Source organism: Corvus kubaryi, unplaced genomic scaffold, assembly GCF_017639235.1.
Source record: "Corvus kubaryi isolate FWS band 111438036 unplaced genomic scaffold, C.kubaryi_AGA036_p1.0 138, whole genome shotgun sequence".
NCBI lineage: Eukaryota > Metazoa > Chordata > Aves > Passeriformes > Corvidae > Corvus > Corvus kubaryi.
In genome coordinates this window covers 8,855,049-8,878,661 of record NW_024580672.1, presented here as the reverse complement: position 1 = coordinate 8,878,661, position 23,613 = coordinate 8,855,049, and the positions used below count along the sequence as shown (strand labels likewise).

Sequence of the window (23,613 nt, the reverse complement as noted above, 5' to 3'; positions counted from 1 at the left end):
CGCCGCCGCGCAGGCGCAGTCGCGGCTCTTTCGGGAAGGTTCTGTGTCGCACCAGCCTTTCCTTCCTCCGCCAGGGAAATCCTGTCCGGGTACGGGCCGCCCGCAGCCCCGCTCCTCCCCGCCCCGCCCTGCCGCCGCACGGGCTTTTCCCTGTCACCGTCTGCAGCCCGCGCCCTTCCCCTCACAGCCCGCCCGCCTCCTTCGACAGCTGCCTGCCCGCCCCCCGCAGCCGGGCCGCGACCTCCCACCGCCCCGGTCTCTGTTTGTCCCTGCCCCGAGCTCCGCCGCCGTCGAGCCCTGGGTCGGCACCGCAGCCGGTCCTGCCCCGGGGACATGCGGCTGTGAGGGGCAGCCTCATCAGCGTTATCTGAGGAGCGGGGGGGATATGGGGGCCGCTCCCCACGCCCCTCCGCCCGGCGGCCCCCCCCCCCCGAGATCGGTGGGCGCTCGGGGTCCGCCGGGATCGGACCCGTCTAGGTTAGGGGGTGGCAGGTGATCGTCCTTCCACCGCTGAGGTGCCGGCCTCGCCTCTTGCAGCTGCCCGGAGGTTCTTCTCCTTGAGACGTGTTCTAACTGGGAGCGCAAGGGCGGAATAGACCGCTCGAGCCGCAGGAGTGGGACAGAAGGGACTGCCAGGAAGATCTTCGTGCCTGCAGCGCTGCTGCCAGAGTTAGAGAGAAATCCGCCGCCTCTCCTCTCTCTGTTTTGTGGTCACCTGGAGAGGAGAGGTGAGTTGTCTTTCCCTCTTGTCGTGCTGTAGCAGTGGAGAAATAGGCTAACTTGCAAGATGCAGAACTTCAAGCCCCAGATGGCTGCTTGATTTGTTTTACTTGAGACTCAGCCCTGTGAAAAGGCCCACTGATGGAGAAAGAGATTAGCACCGTGTTAACCGCGCGGTTCTCTCTCCTTTGCTGCAGTGCCCACTTTCACCGCTGCCTCCTGCTCTGCCTGCTCCTGCTTTCAGCATGGTAAAGAAGAATACTATCCCTGATGGGTAAGTATCCCTCACTAAGCAAGAGGCAGGAGCGGGCATCCCACAGAGAAGGGGCACTGACTGCCCCAGGCGTTTTCTTGCCTCAAGCATCTTCACCACCTACAGACAGGTAAGGTAGGTATTTTCTCCAAGACAGGAACAGCCCAGCCACTCATCCCCCAGGTGAGTATAATGCTCCAACCTGTCTGTGAACACTTCTCCTTCATCAACCGCACACAGTTCCTTCTTCCTAATCTTTTTACCCCCAAGTGTTTGTTTTTGGAGAAATGGGAGAGTAGTCTGTACTTCTGACTTCTCACATGTTTGCTACTAGGAATGGAGGAAGAGTTGATAAGATGGAAGCAGGTGGTTGCATGCATAAGATCAAAGAATATTTTTGTGAATTCAGATCCAGAAAAATCCCATGTTTTTGTTTCTAACAAGAGGACAACAGAAATGTTGTATCAGTAAAAATAATCCCAAATTAACCCAAATGCACGATACAGGTTTTCTGATGACTTGATTGGGAGTACATATATGGACCACAGAATGACATAATTTAAAACAGATAAAGTTCTATTCTTCAGCTCTAATAAAGCACAAAAAAAGAAGGCCAAGTCAAGAGTTTTAACCCATGTGTTGCTGATGACATCAATACAAACTTTTTGGATAGGAGGGTATGCTGAGATATAAAGGCACACTGTAATGGGGCAATAACTTGCAGTTTATACACTATTTGAGGAAATAATTATGTTATGCTGGTTTCAGCAGAAGTGTTAAGTAGGTTTAGGAAGAGCATTCTTAGGAGGAGCAATAAGATACAAAAAAACATGCATTCCTGTAATATTTGTTGGTCTAAACGCAGTAAGTAGAAACAAAAGATGAACAGAATTTAAAAAACAAAGAAGCTGAAGTTTTTTTACTAGCTGACAAACTCAGGGATTAAAATTAGAATAAAACTTTAAAAAAAAAGCTGTTTTAAGTATGTCTTTCTCTGAAAATTTTGATGAAATTTCAGTTAAATGTTGGATAAAAGTGAGCTAAAGTGGGTTGGTTTTGTAAGTAGCGATTCAGAAATCCAAAAAGAACTACCTCTCCTTGTTTTCTTCATCCTTGGAAATTGTTACTACAACTTTGGGAATCAGGTGCTCATTTCTCCATTCTTATCCCACCCCCTGCATTTGAACTAGAGAAGCTTTCAGGCTATGTGGATTTCTTAAGTATGGAATAATCAGTGGACTGTACTTTTGACTTCTACAATTGGAAGCTAATACCTTTCAAGGACAGAAACAGCTACTGTCAAGTACTTGGTTAAAAAGTTGGTATTGCCTTCTGACAAAGAGCCTGATGCTGAAGTCCTTTCAACTCCTCCAGATACTTAATTTTTATACTGCTGAGAAATCAAGCTAGACATCCACAGGAACGGGGATTTGGCAGTAAAGAAGTTTAAGGCCTTGTCAGCCCCTCAGGCTCACGCAGCAGGATACGGATGTCACCCTTTTGCTTGCACAGCCGTTGTTCTTCACTGTCAATTCAGTAAGCCAGAAAAACATAGAAGTCCCTGGAAGGGACTTAAGGAAAACTAATTTGAATCTATGATCCTGCACGTGCAATTTAGTGGCCCCAGAAACAGTTGCTGGCAGAAGTGAGAGTATGGTACACTGCAGCATAAGGACAAGTCCAGACGGTGCAGACTGTGGAAGTACAACCTCAATCACCATGTTGTAAAGCAGTACATCTACCAGTAACTCTTTCGGTCTGACGGTACAGCAAGAGATAAGGAAAGTGACACTATACATAGGCATCTTTTAAGATTGTCTTTCTGTTAGTGCATCAATTCTTAACACTTTTAATCCAAATTTCATTATGCTAATACAAGTGATACACTAAATTGGAGGTTTTGGTGAAGTTAGTAAGTAGGAATAGGGCAACTAAACAAGAAATGGTGAACTTTGTTTTAGGACAAGGGGTAATGACTTTAAACTGGAAGAGGTTTACATTAGAGGTAAAGAAGAAATTTTTCACTGTAAGGATGGTGATGCACAGGAATGGGTTGCCCAGAGAAGTTGGGTGCCCTTCCCTGCAAATGTTTTCAAGGCTGGATTGGATGGGTCTTTGAGCAACCTGGTTTCATGGAAGGTGTCCTTGCCTGTGGCAGGAGAGTTGGAACTAGATGATGCTTAAGGCTTATTCCAACCCAAGCCATTCTATGATAAAGAGTATTTCTCTATTTTCCCAGTAATGTCTTGAAGCACAGCTATAGTGTACAGTGTCCATTGAGGTCTCAAACCTACAAGGTAGTGCTGGTGAAGTAATTTTGTAGCAAAAGGAGATAGCAGTGTAAAAGAGGGATTCAAGTGACCCCTTGCACTGCAGTTTCCACATGGAGTCAAGTTCTGATTCTTCACGGCATCTCAAATGGTTTTATCCTTCAGTAGTTTTACATTATGATGTTTTAGTGGAGAACCAGAGAGTTCTCTGTCATAAAATACTCTGATGTTTTTACAGATTAGTACACATTTGTGCTTCAGCATCCAAAATCCTGCCATGGGTATAATTACATAAAGTCCAGTTCAGTTCTGAAAAGCATCTGCAGAAATGTCACCTTCTGGCATGTTTCCCTTGAATAGTATAAAATAATACTGAGTGGGATTTTTTTGTTTGAAGGGCAAAGCTGAATTATTTTTGCCTATGCACTGTAAATATGCTTCTTTAATTGAATTTTTCCTGTCCAGACTTAAAGCATCAGCATTTTCATTTAGACAGGAATATTAAATACTGTAGCATAAGGGATTGTACATGTTCAACGATGAGTGGGAGAGAAGGGTGATACTTTATTTGTATTAGTGTTTCTTACCAGTTTTGAATCTGGTGTCTAAAGAGGTATGGAAGTCACTTGGAAAATAAGGCTGCATGTATATCATGCAGTATCAGTAGCCAAAAAAAAAGAAGAGGTTCCATGTAGTATTTTCTAAACAATCTTGCTAGAGGTGACAGTATTTCAGTAGTTGTTGAAGTAAATCTTACTCTGAATCAGTTCTAAACCAGAAAATTTTACTGGAAATTAAAGCTTCCATATGACCTTAATAGTAGTGTTAAACTAAGTTATGAAAAAAACGTGTGTTCCACATCTGGCTCTAATAAAAGTTTTAACCAAAGCAGATAAAATATTCAGGTGGATGTAATCCATAATCAGCAACTTCATGCCAGCTTGTTTTTCATTCAAGCCTCTGTTAGCTCTTAGTCACTGGTACGGGGATGATGATGGTGCCAAGTCTTGTGATAACACCTTTGACTCCTGCCTTTCTTCCTTCCACTTAAGTTCAAGCAGGGTACAAATCACGTGTCACAAGTCTCATTCTTACTTGTTAAAATGCTTAGTTAAGTCTTTGCTCCTGTAATTCCTGTTTATGTGACCACCTGCAGCTCGTCTTTGATAATTTCTGCCTTTATCTATACTTACTCTCTTAAGAGTTTGACTTTCCTTAGTCCAGGCCATTTTTGATTGCCAACCATGTTCCTTTGTTGACAACAGAACAAATCTGAATTTATTTCCTTAGCTAATCTTTGGTTAATTTCAATCTGCTGGTTTTATTTTTAGTTCTGCAGCAGTATGCTGAAGTTTCCTTTTTAAATACCATTTTAAAGATAACATGGAACACATACCCTTTATATTTTTGATGAAAAGTGACTTCTGCTCATTTTCTACCATAGAGCTGTCAGCAGCTTTTGAGTTTCTTGCTGATTGTGCAGATTTTTTTTCTGGGAGGATTTAAATGGCTTTAAATACAAGAGAATAAAAACCCAAGTTTATTAACGTCTGACAACAAACTGGGTAATCCTGGGGTATTGTTCTGTCAATCCCCTAATAGGAAAAAAAGTTCAGAATTTTTGCAAAGCCTTTTTTACATTGCTAATTAAAATAAGATTTAAAGCCCTTTTTTGATCATCTCTTTTTCACTTCTAAACGCTCCTATGATAATTATGGTTTATTTCCACTCATAGTTTTCCAAGAGAAAGCAGGCTAAAACAGCACTGAATTTCTGATCTTAATGGATTCACGTAAAATTTACATCTCTTATATAGAAGTAAATGGAACATAGTCTCAGATTTTTGTTTCCATATTTTACAGCAAGCATAAAGCTACCAGACTCCAAAGTTTACAAACTTGAAAATTCACTTGGGAAGACTATCATTGTAACACTTAGATAAGACATGTTATTTACTTGCAGAGGACTGTTTCTGTTCCCTCGTTGCAGTTAGGAGATACAAAGTCCTGCAAAAATCTATCGTTTAGTAAAAGGTTTTATTTGAAACAGCTCTCAGTGATCTCATCTCTAGCTTGCCCTTACACCTGCTCACCTTGTATGTCTTCTACAGACCAGCTGTTTGCAACAGCCTTCCTAATGATGAGTTATTACTCCTATGTTGCTTCATTTGTTGTCCATTAAACTAAGCACCTATATGTCTACACTGTGAGCCTTGATCTGTTCTTTGCCCCATGATGAAGATTACAGAGATAAATTAGTGTTAAATACATGGATGTAGTAGATTGTTACATGATTGGTTAATATCAAATACACTTTGGTCACTGTGCTTTGTGTTTCCGTTGTTAGTTTCAAGCATCTGTGAATGTTGATGTTGTTATTTATATACTGTGACAAATACAGGTGTTTCATTGAGAATTTTCCCAGCCAACTTCTAGTTTTTGTTACGGTCCGATACAGGAATTGCGAACAAAGCAAAGTACTCAGTGGTTAGAATATTTTAAAATCTAGTATTATGTTTATTTCATAAATGGTGTAGTTTGATGAACACCAGAAAGGAATCTAGAAGCTGTTGGCTGCTCCCTTCAAAGGGAGTATTTAAGCATTAATTCAGAAAATTGCAAGGGAATGGACACCATTGTTAAAGAATCTAGTGGAAATGTTTTGTATTTTAATAGTTGAGGTATTAGCCAAAAATGCAAAAAGCCTGTGTAGATTTTAAGTCATTCAGCTGCACCTTGGTAGGTCATAGAGATAATTTACACTTGCAGAAGAAGAAAAATTAATAGTTCTATATTTAGTAAGTTACCTCTTTGAAGGTAAAATTGATCTGCTGATGAACTTGTTTTCCTCTTCAGATAATGCTTTTCATCCTTTTTAAAAAATTGAAATCTCTGAAATATTATAGATCAAGAGCTTTTTCAGTACAGTGTAGAACTTGTGCATACCAGTTCTTTGTGGTTTTAGAATTGCAAGTGTTTTGAGTGTTGTAACAAGTCTTCATATTGGTGATTTGTGCTAGGTTTTGGTGTGATGGAATATCCTCTGTATTTTTCAAAATGTTGAGAGAAAGTTCAATCAAGAGTGTTTCTTTGAAAAAGAAGCATATTACAAAGGAAACATTTTTGGAAAATACAGATGATTTGTATTGCTAATGGAAGTAAACTTTGCATTTCATTGTCAACTAAATGATTGATGTGTGCCTGTGGCAGCTTTTTTAAGGTGTTTGATTCAGTCGGGTTGAAAAATGTCCACCAACTACAACAGTACATTTTAACCTGTTGAACCTTACACATCTGCTTTGCTTTAAATTGGTGCTACTTGTTTGTATATGTTATCCTGCCATTTTGAGGAGAGGAATTTCTTGGAAGTTGAAGAAGAGGAAGGAAGAAGACTCTTTTCAAATGTCCTGGTGATACTTTGAAACCACTTCATGCAATAATTGCAGATTTAACTGTATGTTAACAGCAAGTTTTATGTGCTTGGTACTGCGGGTGTCTTCTGTTGAATCATGTAACTTGAAAATATTTAAAAATTAATATTTCTTTCCTTACAGATGGCGGAGTTTGACACCAGTTGGACAGCCTATACCAGGAACAAGATTTATTGCGTTCAAAGTACCTTTAAAAGGGGTATGTATAATAAAGTAACTGCAAATTGGCTGTATTAGATAAACTGCTCAAGTAATGAAGAATAGCATGACTATACATGCAAATTTCAAGAAAGTTTTTTAAAAAATAGTTTTTTCAGATTTAGCCCTTTCAGCCATCTGGCTTTTAAAAATAATATTCTATATTTTTCTTATTTTGGTTTATATTTGATGTTACTCTCTTTATTTATCTTTACAAATAATCAAGCTTCTAATCAATCAGCATAATTCATTTGATCACTGTTAAGTGGCCTAAATTCATAATCTTATTTAACATCTTTTCATGGCTGTTTTAAGAAAATCATATGGAAGGGGTTATGATATGAATAACAATCCAGGCAATGTAAGCCAAAGTATAATTTTATGGAAATTAAGCACTCATTGAAGAATACCAGCCACTGCAGAACTTTTAAAATTACAGATCCAGATTGCCAATTTCATAAGCAAAAAGCTTCAGTGATCTGGTGGAATATAGTATAGCTAAAAAAGAAGTCTTCATAGATTTCTTCTATTAATTAAAAGTAATAATTAATTAATTGTAAAGTATTTCTATTAGTATTTCCTTTAGAGTCTTACTGACATGAAGAGCCATCCTAAGATATTATATACACTGAGTGAAATCTTTAAATTCTTCGATTCTAAAAGATGTGGAGGTTGTCTTGTTGAGACTGTTGAGTTCTTTGGTGCCTATGCCTTTTTGGAGGCATTGGGCAAATAAGTGTTAATTTATACAGAAGGGCTAATAGGACAAGTGCTGCATAAATTAACTTCTACAAGTCCTTGCTTTAGATACAGAGGAAATAAAAGTTTCTAAGCATTTTTAAAATACAGTGGCTTGATGTAACCATAGCAGGTAAAGGGGAAATGTTCTGTCTAAGCTTTTGTCTACAGATTGCTCTCTAGTATTCATACATAAAAAATTTGGTTCTTTGGGTATATTAGTACCCATTATGTTTTCAGTCACCATTCAGTTCAGTTTTATTAGCAATGACTGAAGTGAAATGCTTGCAGGATTTGCTTCCTGCAGCTGCTTTTACAGCTTTAGGATGATGGTTTGGTTCCTTGGACACCAAGGCTCTCATGCTTAACATTGGTCATGTTCTCCAAGATGTGGATGGATTGTACAGCAGTTGTGTGCCTTTCCACCAAGACTGCCGGTCAACAGATCAAGCTGTGAATATAAAATCCAGTAGATTTATAACTGGCTTCCTTGCTCTTGTCACAAAGACTACTCCACATCAGCATGTTGCTCGTTTCCTGTCCTACTGATCTCCCTGGGGCACAGATCTCTGTTCTGGGAAGCTGTTTTGGCCAGACATAAAGTCTGATACCCAAATATGCAAAATCTGTATCATTTCTATCCCTTCAGTTTGTTCAGTCTCAACTATGCAAGACAGAGAAATGACAAGTCTGCCAGAGACCGTGTGCTTGAAGGTGATAGAGTTTGTGGCAGAATACACATAAAATGTGTAGCTGGCTAGACTGTGATGTTTTTGCAGAGGTGGTCAGTAAATCTGTGTGAAAATGCTGAAGACCTGATTGGTTATAGTTTGTCAGAAGTCCTATTATTTATTAAATTGGTGGAACAGACCTCTTAAATATGCAGCAGTTTACTTCTTTGCTATGTATTGGGAAATTGACAATTGGTGATTTTGCCCAAAGGGAGAAAACACACTTTCAGTATTTGAAGATAGAAGGGTTATTGTCTTAGAAGATGCGCTGTTAGTAAAGATCATATGTTTACTTGGAAGGATTTTCTGTCTTTCCTTTCACATCACCATTATAATGCTAGCAGTAGCACTGTAGTGTAGTAAGAATTGGGCAAGTTCTTTCCCGTGCCATTAGGAGGATTTTTAGAATTGATTCTCACGTTCTCAAAGCCCTATTAAACACCTAAACTACTGAATACTCAGCAGGAGTTTTTCAGAAAATTCCAATGAGCCTTTCGAACCATAGTGTTTCATAACAGATTTAACTGTCTACTCAATCAAACAATACATTTGGAGATACCTTATTTTTGTAAATTACATTCCTCCTCAGTTTGTGTCATGTCACATAGTAAAAATTCTTTAATATTCTACTGTAGACCTTTTGCAGATTCATCTTTGTCACCTCAAAGTTGTTCAGTTTCAGATTTTACTAAGAGTTACTGCTGAGTAGCAGTGACCTAACTGACTCATGTTCATTTTGTTTGAACTTCTACAACCTCCACTTTTTTCAGCAGTGCACTGGTGTCTGAAATACATAGGACTGAATACTTTTATTACATGCTTTCTATCCTCCTCCTTTCAGCTCAAGCTTCCTAATCACATACCAGCTTTGATATGACTGCCCTGCTGTTTATTCTTTACTTTGGTTTCCTGTCTCTGTTTCCGGACTTGAGACAAGAGCTTGCTAGTATTTTACATTATAATCTGTACAGTCAAAACCAGGAATGGTTAGTTACCCTATAGCATCTGTGGTTCTAAGAAGTATGTGGTCTGTGGCTGCCTTCCTTTCCAATAGTTCTGAGTCCAGTCTGCTTGAATTTCTTGTTGATGAAGGAACTGACAGGTGGTTGAGGCTGCTGCATCTTTTGCCACTGTCTTTATTGGTTCTGGCTGAGCCTGTGTCAAAAGGCTCTCACAATGGACAAGTGCACTATTCAGAGAAAATCCAGTCTTGAGTATGTGAGGCATTTTCATACCTAAAGTGAAGAACACATTTCAAAAAACACAGCTACAATAGGGTGAGTAAACATTTTTCTCGCTGTTTGTCAAATGAAATGAATTATTCATTATCCACCAACACACAGCTTTCTTAGTCACGATATTTAGTCTTATTTAATATTTCCCAGTGCTAAATGACATGCAAGTACACTGTCAAGAGATGAAGCAGGGATAAAAATGTCTGCATAACATTTGTGGGAAGAAAGTCAAACCTTTAGAAATGAACTCTTGTATCACAACTTCTAATATTTTATGTGAAATACACTTTTAGTTTTGAGTTACTGTGCAGGACAAAATTTGTTTGGGAGAAGTAGACTGTAGTGTTTTGCTTTTTAGTGTCTTTAGTTACATAAAAATCAGTACATACATGCTGCATTTTTCAGAATTTTTGTGTCTATCAAATCAGAGCTCATTTTAATAATGTTTGTTAACATTTTACAAGCAGAAATGCTCACATTGTCTTGCATTTTCATCTGAATAGGAATACATAAATTTTTGCTTTCTTTTTGGTTACTCTTACCTGTATAATATATGGATGTGGTTCTGATAATTAAACTCTCCCTTTTAAATATTGATGTTTCCTAGTACTAATTGAAACAGATGAATATTACAAATGTCTTGTTATTAGACCATAAAAAGAAAATATTTCTTTTCCATTTTCTTTGTAGGCAATTAACCAGAGGCTTACCCCAACCCAGAAATTTACACCAAAAGACTTAATTGCTGCAATGAAAGCCCTAAATGTGGAGCTTGGATTAATTATTGATTTAACATATACCACACGATACTATGAAGTTAAGGTAACAAAAGCCTAATAAAAATGTAAATAGTTACTGCAACTTACGTTTTAAAATTACAGATTTGCTTACCTTGGATTGGAATAGACACATAAGCCATCTAGACTAATTTTGTGTCTCCAATAGAAAATAAATGTTTTATCACAGAGGAATTAACTCATTCTCCCAGCTAGTTACATTTGTGGCTTGTTTGTGTTATGCTAACTCAGTAATGGACAAAGACTTCAGTGCCAGGCACTGCACAAAAGATGCAGAATAGCTACACCCTGTGTCCTGAAGATATTCTCATTTATTCCTAGGTGGTTCTTTTTATTGATCCTCAGTGGAATCCACTAAGAAGGTCTACATTTTTAAACTACTTTATCAATTTAAAAATTTTTAGCTGTATGGTCCAAACAATTGTGATTAATCAGCCTCCTGTTGAAAAGGAGAATAAATGGCAGTGTTATAACAACGCAAATTTTTGAATGCACATGGGCTCTAAGCATTAAGGGAGTGAATATGTGATTATATATTGTGGATAGGAGGGACAAATACTGATAATGATTGTAAAATGGGTTAGAATGGAATGACAAGAATCAGCTCCCTTAGTTAATGTGCAGCCTTATTAGCAGGGATAAATAAATCTTATGTAGGAACCTTGTTTGAGATGGTCTTTAATGTAGAAATGTTACTGGTAGTTTCTGAGAGCGTATCTGTATACAATTGTGTCAAGATTGTTTTCAGTTTTTATTCGGGATTTGAACTACTGGTTTACATTGTCATTATGTTAGATACTGCTTAAGGTTTCTCGTTGCAAGACTTCAGTAATTTTTACCATTGTTTTTTTCTTTTTGTTGTTAGGATTTACCTAAAAGTGTGCAGTATAAGAAACTTTATACTGTTGGACTTGAAGTCCCTGATAATGCTACTATCCTACAGTTCAAAAAGTGGGTCAGAAAATTCCTTTGGGAAAATGCAGGAAATGGTAAATATCAGCATCCTAGGATGTAAAAGAAAATCCCTCACCAAAAATTTATTTCAGTACTAACTGTGCATTTACTAATTTCAATATTCAATAAAATTTATGACGCCAGGGATCTCAGACTTTCTACAGCACTTTCCACTTTATTAGCATAATAAGATCCAGTATGTGAACCACTACGTATCTTTTTTTTCAAACAAAACATATTTTTTTAAAAATGACTGCTAACTTAAATGCCCTTCCCAATAGTGTTACATTTGTGTTACGTGTCAAAGTAACTGCAACAAGGCCTTCATCTGTCTGACCCAAATTGTTTACCATCAGCTGAGTGTTGTAGCTGCCAGCCCTTGATGGATGTTTTAAATAGCACTGGGTCTCTGATGGCACTGGGCGCTGATATGTTTCAGCAGTTTCAGTCCATTTAGTCTGACATAGTGTTTTTTTGACTTATGAGTCCATTATTGCCCTCAGATCTGAACAATTCTTGAAAATCTGATTACAGACCCAGTGTCAGTGTTTCCACAGTGTGGCTGTGCTGCTGTTTCAGTGTCTGTGCAACAGGACAGTTTTTGCTAAGATTGGATAAGGTGCTTTTTTGTGAAAATAAATTAGTGTGTATTTTGCCACAGTGTGTTTGTAGCTTTTAAGTTCTCACTTCTTTTAGTAGCGATTCTTTGTAGGCAGCTATTACTTGTTTGTTTATCCAATAATGGTGGACCATTCTTTCAGGCCTTTTCATGATATTTGCTGTGGTTCCTTTGGCATTCTCTTTGAGAAAATAGTGATAGTAATTGTCCAAGTGCGTACAGGTTTTACTGCAAAGCATAACAGGGTCTTGCTGTGGGTGGTCAAGTGTTTTGTGAAAAAGTTCTGACCTAAATTTCAGGTATGAGAGCCTGAATTAGAACTACTGGGAAAATTAAAAAGTATAAGAAAAAGCCTTTGTCCTTGCTCAGGAAGTTAGTTTGTAAATTCTTCCTTTGCTCTTTTTGGGTTTTAGGAAATTACCTGGTGATTATTAGTGTTCTGCTGGTTTTGATCTGTTGCTTTATTGTGTGATAAAGAATAGTCTGTATCTGAATCTGATCTTGAGAGAATCAGTTCTTGATTTGTTACTGGATGTTGACCTGCAGTTACAGCTCGTAAGAGCATTTTGGCAGAGCCTATGTAACTTCTGACTTGGGAGAACTTTACTCCTCATAATTTGGCCTCCATTTTAGATTATCCCTCTAATATATAAATTATATAAATAAATATAATATATAAATAAATATATAAAATATAAGATATAAATGATAAATAAATATCTCAGGATTCTTTTTACAAATACTTCCCAAGAAGGGGGGTTTTTTTTAGTGTTTGAGTTGTTAGGACATCAACTTGTAATGAACTTACGTGGCAATTTGATTGTCCTGATCTGTGGCAAACAGTTATATTTTGTCTCAGTTATATTTTATGTAATTCAAAAGTTTATCAACATCCTGTTTCAAAGACCGTCTGTGAGTACTGCCTCTGCCAAAACTTTTTTCTTCTGATGATGATAATTTTTCTTCTAAAATCTAGATTAAAACTCTTAATCAGTTATACATTTATTCTTATACCAGCTTTGCCCTTTAAGTATCGTTGTTCTCTGTCCCCACTATTACATTCAGCATCTCAGATTTGGTTTTACAGACTAAATAAGACGAGCTTCCTTCTTTTATGACCATCATAGTATGCCACCCTTTCTATACATATTGAAATTGATTTTTTTTCATTACATTTCAATATGAATATAAATACTCTGGTTGGGGTTTACCAGTGCCTTGCATGATTGTATTAGAGTTTCCCTATTTCTGTTGGAAATCTTTCATTTGAAACACCCTAGCAATAGTAAGTTATTCTGCTTTTTAGCCTTTGGCCAATTAGTATAATCTTTTTTAAAAAGAAAATATTTCTGTAAAGATTACTGGTCCTTTTTTTCTCCATGTATTTTATACTCCTAGGCATTTCATACTTCTAGGTGCATTATGTGTTAGTTGAGTTCTTCAGTTCTACATATGCTTGTTGAGATTTGCTTTCAAACGCATATTTTATTCTTTTTCTCCTGTTACTGCAGTGGCTGAGGCCAGGTGCTTTACCTGGCATCACTCTTTTTTTTTTTTTCTACATTCTACAGAGTCAATCTCAGCCGTCACAAATTTGGAAGTAGTGATCTAACAGCTGCTAGAGATCCAGCATAGAGAGGACATATGTCTCATCTGGATGTGTCTGTTTTACAGGCGTGACAGTAGAATTTGTAAATAGCAAGCATTATTTATCATGACCTTGCTAGAAAGGCAGAGATTTTTTTTTCTTGTATTGTGCTAACTTTCTATTAATTTCACTTTCTGAACTATTAAAGACTCTTTCCTTTTTTGATAGAGAAACTCATTGGCGTTCACTGTACTAATGGAATTAATAGAACTGGCTACCTTATATGTAGGTAAGGCTGTATGAAAACAGAAATCATTGTTCACAAAAAAGTAGCATCCTTATATTACTCTGTATTCCCTTTGGGACAATAATATAGTCATGTTTTTCTTCAGGTATCTTATAGATGTTGAAGGCTGGGATCCAGAGGCAGCAATTCAAGGTATGTATATAGTTAGAACTAAGGCACATGTCAGGTTGTACTTCACAATTACTAAAAACTCACAAATACTACAATTCTATTTTAGTATCTTTTCAGTAATTTCATGTGCTGGCTTATGTAGAAGATTTTATCTGACTGTTGATTCTATTCCAGGCAGGACTTGAGCAATAGCAAATTGACAGCATAGGAGGAGTATGTTTTAGCTGCTTAATTTTTTTTTTTTTTTCTTGATAGAGTTTTCAGTCATAGTTTGCTACCACTTCTAGTTTCAGGGTTTTTTAAAAAAAATGCTGCAATGATGCCAGCTTGCTGATATACTTAATACCAAATTGGAATTTTTTCAAATTCAGCATCTCATGGGGAACAGGAACTTGCCTTTCACATTTTCTTGGCTCATTTTGAGCACATTTCATTAGACTGTATGGGTTTTGTTTTAGCTTTTGGCGATGCCAGAGGTCATCGCATGGATGGCCTTGTGTATCTCACAGATCTCCGGACACAGCCGATGCGAAGGTAAACAAAAGCTTTTAGTTGCATGCTTAAGATTTTCCAGTGTGTCTCCTAGCATTTTTTAAAAGTTCACTTCCAGTCCTAAGCCAGAATTTTTCCCTCTTAAACCTTTAATATGAAACTACACATAGATTGTAAATATATGTGTAGTTGTTTGTGTATTCTCAGATGAATAACATGAAGTGCAGTGTACTTTGTTCATCTTTTCAATGTATATGGTTCGAAAGCTCTTTCAATCTGACAACTACTACTGAACGCTGTTGTGCTTTTATCATACTGTGACGAGTGTATTGAGTGCGTTCTCTCAGAGGCTGAAAGAAGTCACTGCAGAGATGTCTTTATAAGCTGTGTGATCTGCCTGCTGTTGTTGGCACTGTAGAACAAGATATTAAAAAAAATAGTAGAACGATTTTAAGAATAAAAAACCACGGGAACATGGAAGATTTTTCTCGTCCCCTCTGTTCATAGTAGTTGTATTCCTGATGTTTAAGAATGTTATGCTTATCTTCACCTTTTCCTAAGAGCAGCCAACCTTTACATCGTCCTAAGGTATTTGTGCCAATGATGCCTTGGAGCAATAAATTGATTTTAAAATTAATATCTGAGTGATTTGTTTCTTTTTAGATTATGAAGGCCCTTTGTTTTGCTCCTATCATTGTTTCATAGTCTGTGCAGGATTAATTTAGACTCATGTCAGATTTTTAAAATAAATTTACAAGATCAACATTTTCTAAGTTGTCTGTAAGTTTTACTTAACATAAAATTTCTGTCATTCAGAACTGAAGAATTTTAAGGGGGTGGGTTTTTTCTCTGTCAATAGTATGTTTTAAAAAAGGAAGCTTATGTGAGATGGTTTTTTTCGCTCTTAGTAACCTTGGAATGGATGTATGGGATGCAGATGAAGATATTATCCCACCACCACATGCAATGGAAGGATCTGTAGAGCGGTTCCCAAATGAAGATTTTCAAGGGTAATAGGCTGAAACATGGAATTAAAAACAAAACCAAAAAAAAAGGACCACAAGGGAAAAAAATTGCTTCTTACTGAAAATACTATAGATACCCCAAAGAGATTTTATTAATGTAGCCTACTCATGTAAAATGTATTTACAGAATTTGACAAAACAGTGACAAGATAAGGGAAAGAAAGGGAATGTATGCTGTTAAAAGTCTGTAAGTAATTAGTTCACTTAGGAAAATTCGGTTTTACTTTGCCTGTCCTTCTTTATTATTCTACAATAATCTGCAGTTATTTTTAATTAATTTTGAATCACTGTTTTTGCTTGTTTACAAGTACTATAGAATTACAATTGAATGTTTGTAACAGCTTCTGCTTTAACACTGAAGGTTTTATAATCTTACATACAGTTTGGATTATTAGTAGTTTTGATACCTTCATACTTGCAATGTCTTTCATATAAATTCTTGGTTAAAAAGGAATTGTTTTCATTAATGACTTGTAGCACTTCTAAGTATGATACTCAATACTTCTTAACAGGTCTGGGAAAAGATTAAGAATTTATGATGACCACCCTCACAATGACTTGCAAGGACAGATGCAGTTGCGCGATTTTGACTTCATTAATAAGGGTCCTGGACAAAGACGAAGACCATTTCATGACCATCAAACTCAGGATGAATTGAGAACATCAGTGCAGATGAGAAATTGGGACTACAACAGGGGACCAGAACAAAGACAAAGAACCTTTACTGATCACCAGTTTTATGATGATTATCAAGAAGACACGCAGCTGAAGGACCTAGACTTCAGTAACAAGGGACATGGACAAAGTTTGAGACCTTTTCATGGACACCAGTTTCATGATGATTTGCAAGCAGACAGACAGTCTCTTGACTTCAGCAGAGGCCATGAACAAAGGCAGAGATCTTTTCCTGATCATCCATCTCCTAATGATTTGCAGGAAGACAGGCAGTCAAAGGGTTTTGATTTCGGTAGCAGGGGCCGTGGCCAGAGACGAAAACTGTTCCATGACCACCAATCTCGTGATGAATTTCAGACTCAAATGCAGTTAAAAGAATTGGATTCTGCCAGCAGAGGTCCTGGCCAAAGACTAAGATCCTTCCGTGACTATGGGTCACATGATGACTTGAAGACACAGATGCAATTGGGAGATTTTGAATTTGTTAAGAGGGGTCAGGGGCAGAGGTTGAGACCTTTTAATGATCACCAGCCTCGCAATGACTTAAAAACAGAGATGCAACTGAAAGATTATGATAATAAAGGTCCTGGACAACGGTGCAGACCTTTTCATAACTCTCAGCCTTATGATGGCTTACAGGAACAGACTCAATTAAAAGATTTTGATTATGGTAATAAAGGGCATGGACAAAGGCCAAGACCTTTTCGTGATCATCCAGGTCACAATGACTTGCCACGTGAATGGTGTTCAGACAGGTAAAAGCATCCTTGAGCTGTAAGAACAGAATTACAGAATAAAAGTGTAAACCTCACCAGTTTTAACTTAAATTGCAAATTAAGTATTTTTAAAAGTGAATTATTTTAAAATCAATTAATCATCCTTTTAATATATAAATGATCAGTTCATTAACTTTTCTTGGTTTGACTTACGGAAGAGTTTGCTGTAAGCTGGAGTGTTGCAGCTTCGAAAGCCAATGTTTCCTAAATTAGAAGGTTGTGCTTTTTTAAAGTATGTGTTTCCTTTACCTTTTAGTCAGCTTGAAACAGAACTCTTGTCCCACTTTGTTTTGTATAGAAACTTACACTTAAAAAGCTGTCCTCTGGGCAGAAGAGGATATTAAATGTTATTTATCCCGTCAGCCAAACACAGATAAATGGGAATGCTACAAGGAAGTTTGATTTGCCTTTGTTTATTCCTTGAGTTAATAATTTGTTAGAAATCTGTTTGCTTCAGAACTTGAATTATAATCTCACAAATACATGTATCACTTACTAGTAAACCTGTTGGGTTCTGACATATTTCAAAATATTTTTAATATTTCAGAATGTATTTCAGATTTATTGGACTAGTTAAGTTTGATTTAATTTCTTCCATTGTACACTAAAACAGAGGACGTTATTAAAATGAAGCATATGATTTTGAGGTATTAATACAGTTATTACCGTTTTTATTAAAATTTTAAGTTTTATTAAAAGAAGAAATATGTTTATTTCATTTGATGTGTATTTTTTTTCCAAGTCTTAAAACTGTTGGCAGTCTTCTTAACATGCAATTCTCTTGTTTTTTTTCAGAACCTTTTCTTCCCATGAAAATATACCAGAACCTCATTTCTCCTCATCTCCTTCACTTCACAGAGATTATGGGTCTGATAATGATGACTTTAACAGAAATTACAGGTAAGCATCAGATAGCATACATTGTTTTCTGACTTACCATTGTAGTGTTACTCCCCCAGTTTCCTAGCTAAAAAATATAAATTAACTGCACAGCATAAAAATCTGTGTTAATATTTTTGCTTAAATGCAGTTTAACCCATTGAATCCAAGCACTGAGCAAATAATGTGACTAATTTGTGGTCCATTAATACTGAGTTTTGAGTGTGATTATTGTGTGAATCCCTGATACAATCGTTGACATTACAAGCACAGTTCAAGCTAATGAACTACATAATATGAAAATCAACTACCAGTAAGCAAAAAAGCAAAACACAGATGCTATACTTAAATCTTAGGTGCTGTGTACAACGAGCTAAGGAGTTGTACTGTGCAGGATGCTCAGGCACTGAAATGGGTTGCCCAGAGCCACCATCCCACATTCTTTAAGAATGGACATAGCCCCTGTACAAACTCATCTAATGAGACTTAGTTTGAGGTGGCCTTAGGTATTTCTAGAGATCCTTTCCAGTCTAAGTGAATCTATGGTTCAGTTAGGGAGAAGATTTAAAAGTTTTAAAGATTGTTTTGAACTGGGTTTATACACCACTTACTTTACCAAGTAAGGAAGGTATTTGAGAGTAAAGAGAATTGAAGCCAATATATCTATTGATGCCTTAGGATTTTAGCTTTTATATTTTTCATATATTTGTAATCCTGCAATTCTTTAGTGTATAACTCTAAAATCCACATAGAGTGTTAGCTACTGTTTTCCCATTTTGGTCAAACGAAACAATTCCTCTCTAGGCCTGGTAATCAAGGGCACCTTACTGTCTCAGGCCCCCAGAAATGAAAACAAAAGTGAGTTGGGGGTGGAGCAAACTTGGGGTAAATGACTTAATTAGCCGAAGCTGTAACTGGAAGATTAACCCCCACCCAGTATGCAAATGGACCAAACTTATAAAAGTATGAAAACCCATGACCCATCATTCATTTTTTGGGTGTAGCCCCTGGGGGGGCCTTCGTCTGCCCTAAATGTACCTGAAGGCCCTTCAATAAATATAACCACTTTTTATTCTCTTAATTTTTCTGGCTTCTGTTTTAGGTAGTCCCAAAAGCCATGAGTTTCTGGCGACTCTGCCAGGACTACCTAAAACCCACCCTAACCTAATGTATATACATTTTTAGATCCTTCCACATGTATTTTGTAGGAGAGTGAGTCTTCTATTGCAGAAAAATTAATAATTAAAATATTTTCCTAAGTATATTATTGCCTGTTGAGACTATGTACTAGAGAGCTATTGTTACATATTATACACAAAAATGAAAACATGGACTTAGGAAAAAACATCCCCTAGGTAAAGATATCCTCAGTAAACAGGTAATTTTAATTGTAAACAGCACTTGAAACAAAACTTCCTCTAGTAGAATTACTTACTGTAAAGAGCTGTAATTTTAATCACTAGAATTAGAAAATTAATACAAACAAGTTTGCAACATCCATAGAGAGGATTTTCATTTCAGGGGGTAAAAACAAGAATGAGGTTTTGAATTGTTCTTCCAATGTTAGACACAGTTAATTTCTAGTGGTGGCCATCAACAGTAAATCAACTGTTTTATTTCTAAGAATTTCACTGTTCATATTTGTTCTTACAGTAATCGACCGAATTGTCCTGAAGACAATAGGAGAATGCATCCCTCAGAGGAATTTAATAGAGGAAAAAACAGATTTGCACCATACTCCTCACGAACAATGCACTCATCTTCATCCATGCACCAAGAAGATAGTTCAATAGACTATGAAAGAAAGCCTTTTCAGGGTGAAACTACCAGAAACGTGGAACAAAGTAAAAGATTACCAGTTGTAACAGTTGATTACAATTATGGTCTGCCACTAGATTGTGGACGTGAAGAGGAAGAGAGATCACGTTATGATTTAGCACCAAGAGACCACTACAACTGGAACTGAATAAAAAGGACAGTGTTTGCTCAGCTTAGAATTACATTTACCCATTTTATTTTGTATGTGGACCAATTTTGTTCTAGGCAAATTAGTTACATGAAAATTTCAGTAGTAGAGAACTGGTCTCTATTGTAAGATTAGCTTCTACTGATGTTTGGTTCTTTAAATTTATTAGGCTGTATTTGTTAAGTGTAGTTGGAGACAATGTCTCTGTACACATGGAATTAAAGTAGTCCTTCCTTTTAGTGAAATTGGAACCCTGACACAAACAACCCTTTAAAACAAAGAACTTTCTGAGTTATTGTGGTTGTTTTTTGTTTCACAGTTCTTTAAAATGTATGTGATTTCCAGATGCATAATAAAACACTGCACTATCAGGTAAACATTGAAATTATAGGAAAAATACTTAGAAATGGATGAAGCAAAGTTATGTCCAGTTCATCCCTTAATTTAAAAACAGAAGTTTGAATTATTGCTAACAATCACTGCAGCATTGCAATCATCCACTGAACTGACCTAGTTGCATTGTTTTTCACAGCAGAATTTTTTACCAGATTGCTAAGAACATGTAAGCAAGTGGAGTTTGAATATTCTAAATGCCAAACTTCCTCTTCAGTAATTCGAATGTCTCAGCCTGATTGTATATTTTTCTCCTGATCCCTTAGGTTACCTATGTTTCAGAATAGCTACTGTAGGTAAATTTAACCAGTTTCTCAGGAACAAATCCCAAGGAAGGTAGGTCATGTATGTCACCTTACCTGTCTCGACTAGCCAAGGGCTCTGGTGCCTATATACTTGCACGTCCTTGTTTGTCAGTCATATCTGTCTTACTCCACAGTTCTGTTTTTTACTAGTTTCTTCTTACAGCAGAGCAGTGTAATCAGAAGGATAACTTCTTCAGGTGAGGTCCTTTTAAGAGTCATGTATTGAACAGTCTCCTGAACTGCCTGTGGCTCTCACAAAGGTACTACAACAAACAGTAACTGAATTTATGCCAGCGCTGCACAGAAGCACCAACAGCTCCTATTGTGGATAAAGAAATTATTCCATAGGATGGAAAACAGTATTACTATAATAGTTAGGTAAATTAAAATACCTACATTTTTCATTAATATTGCATTTTAATAAAGTAATACTTTAAAAGGCATCACAATAAATAAGGATAAAGGTAGACCATTACATTAAAATAAACAATTGAATGCAAGCTACTTAAGTCATACGGTTAAGACACTGCCTCAAAAGCAAAGCTGTCAAGCATCAAGCAAGAGAGCAAGAGGGTGTAGGTATAGAGTAGAAAACTGGGGAAAAAGAAGTGTTCGTAGCCAAAACCCACAAAGTTTTTTTGCCTTTTAGTGGTAGCATAAAACTCAGATTTCTGAATTCATGGTCCTGTACTAAATAAGAACTTGAATTGAAAAGTTTGGAATATCTTGTAACTCCTGTTTTGTAACACATGCAAACAGTTCTCCTAGTCAAAGGACTCCATGGATATAAATTCATACTGCAAATGCTTCATTGCCTGTGCAACTGGTAGAACAACTTTGGCTTTGTTCATTGTACAAAGTAAATAGTTTTCTCATTTTCACAGCAGCTTTGTATTTCCCATTAAATTGTATTTGCCATTAAATCTGATGGTGAGCTTCATTCATGTGGTCGCAGGAATGAAGCTCTGTCTATATAAACTGGTGGTGGAACTGAACACTAAATGTTAAGAAAAGGCATTTGTTCCTTCACTTGCCTTTCTTTTTTTTTTCCCAAGCTGTAAGATGAGAATCTTTATCTAGACTTCTTTATTTGGAAGCAAGAAAGATCAGCAGTATGGGCTACTATAGTGCTAGATCCTTTAAAAAATCAACACAAAACCACCCTTCCTGGTATTCTCCAGCAGGGACCCAAGAATTACAGACTGATATTACAAGTATTTGTTTGGGGCTTTTTTATACTATGTATGCAGTATTCATAAAGTGAATAAAGAGTAGCAAACATTTGTCCTTTGTATTTTTGTTTTGTGGTTTGTTATTTAGGATTGCAGTGACCCTACAGTCAATCCTTTGTTACTTCAGACTGGAGAGCTGAAAAGCTCGTGCACTGGGGAGCTCAGTGAAGAAGAAATGTTGTGGCATAAGGAGTTAGGATCAGCAGTAGCTCTTACCAGCCCTTGTCAGTTCCTGCAGGACCCTTGGAGAGTTGAGGTGCAAACAATCAGGTGGAGTAATTCCTGTTATCTGACAAAATAAACATCACTTTCCTACCTATGCTGAATTTCTCTCTTCAGGGAATATTCTTAGACAGGATCTTTCCACAAGTGGTTTTGACAGGACTGTATGGAAATAGACATAGTTTTGTTTGTTTGTTTGCTTATTTATTTATAATTTAGGATAAGGCTTTCCACCCTATTGTTCCTAATGGAATAAGTCAGAGCTAAGCCCACATAATACTTTACAAATTCCAGCTGACATTTATCTCAAATTCCACAGTTGATTCATCACTGTATATTCACATCTGTACTATTTAATTGCTAATTAAATCCACATGGTGGAGAATGAAATTAAATAAAATGTTTCTTGTTTTTTAACGGAATATTGTATAAATAAAACACAATACTTCTATTTATTTCACAGTTCTACAAAAAGGTCATAAAATCTTGCTGGTCTCTTTTGTGTATGTTCTCAGCAAACCTAGAAATAGCTGTTGTTGTATCACAGAGCATAAAAAGCCAGATAGGGTTGGTTTCCCACTGCCCTGAGTTTGAAATTTTGAAGAAAAACACAAGAATACAGAAAATTCAGCTTTATCACAAAATTATTAAATGAAGTTGTAACAATAACAGCTCTAATATATGTAACTGTTGAACTCAACTCTCAGAAAACTTATTTTTCTGTTGCTGTCCTGAAGTCATGTTTCCATTGGATTTTTATCAGATGGTGAAGTCTTGGTGCCAGCTTACCCTGAGGCATGGTCATCCTGAGTTAGGAAATGTTCAGGTGATTTCTGGAAAAACATTGAAAGTTCAGATGAGTTCTGTGCATAAGGCTGACTCCCAAGAATGGCTTGGGAAAAGAAGAGGTCAGCTCCAACCGAAAACCAGAACACAAGGATACAACTAAATTTATATGTAGTAATCTGCAATGCACAGTGAATTTAGGTTTTGTGTGAAGAACAGTTACCTATAAAAGGCCTAGAAAGGTTTGCATGTGACTCTTTTTTTCTCTCAGCTGAGGTGAAAGGTAAATTACCTACAAGGAGCCACAAGTGTAACTTGGATCCTTCCCTGTTTATTTGCCTCTGAAGTAACGGCTAGGAAGCTGCAGGCTTTTTTTTGCATGTGCAAAAATGAGCAGTGGTGTGTTACACTTCAAATTTGGGGTGCACTACTACAACCAGTGTGCCAGGACCAGCAGTTCAATGATGTGAGCAGCAGCTTCTCAAAGTAGATCAATTTTTTCTTAAAATGTTTTATGTGAATCATCCAGAAATGTAGACACTCAAAGGTGCTCGATGCTGAGAAAGAAAGGTTTCCCCCATCTGGGGTTTAGCAAGGGGTATGAATCGTTGGCCACTGTGAAGAGCAGTTTATTTAAAATGTGTGTGCAAACAAAAAGCAATAGCTTCCATGCTGTCCCCAACCACTAGAGCTTGTTTCCTCTCCAGGCTGACTCTTACTTGCTCCAACTGTCAGCGTACTGTGCCTTACTGGTTCCAGTGGATGGCAGTTACCCAACCAGCAGCTCCCTTTCGTCTTCTCGTGGGAAGCCAGGAAAACAGATGACAAAAAGGAACCAGGTGAGGAAGCAACTTGATTCTTTGTCCTCCTGAGATGAAAAGATAACGCAGGGGTTGTGGGGGAAGGACAGG

At 37.1% G+C, this 23,613-nt stretch overlaps 1 protein-coding gene across 6 annotated transcripts; it reads left to right on the top strand.

The window, feature by feature from the left end:
- DUSP11 (dual specificity phosphatase 11) lies at positions 1-21,746 on the top strand. 6 transcript variants are annotated; one of them, XM_042019027.1, is made up of 13 exons: positions 1-89; positions 538-728; positions 918-994; positions 6,797-6,872; positions 10,266-10,397; positions 11,238-11,361; positions 13,762-13,822; positions 13,926-13,972; positions 14,410-14,485; positions 15,352-15,453; positions 15,981-16,898; positions 17,715-17,819; positions 19,452-21,746. In XM_042019027.1, the coding sequence occupies exons 3-13, from the start codon at positions 966-968 to the stop codon at positions 19,762-19,764; spliced, it is 1,983 nt and encodes a 660-aa protein (XP_041874961.1). In that variant the 5' UTR covers positions 1-89; positions 538-728; positions 918-965; the 3' UTR covers positions 19,765-21,746. The 6 variants fall into 6 exon arrangements, with proteins under 6 accessions (XP_041874961.1, XP_041874960.1, XP_041874965.1 ...); XM_042019026.1 differs by lacking the exon at positions 538-728; XM_042019031.1 differs by lacking the exons at positions 1-89; positions 538-728; positions 918-994 and adding exons at positions 1,001-6,696; positions 9,433-9,617.
- Positions 21,747-23,613: the final 1,867 nt, after the last annotated feature.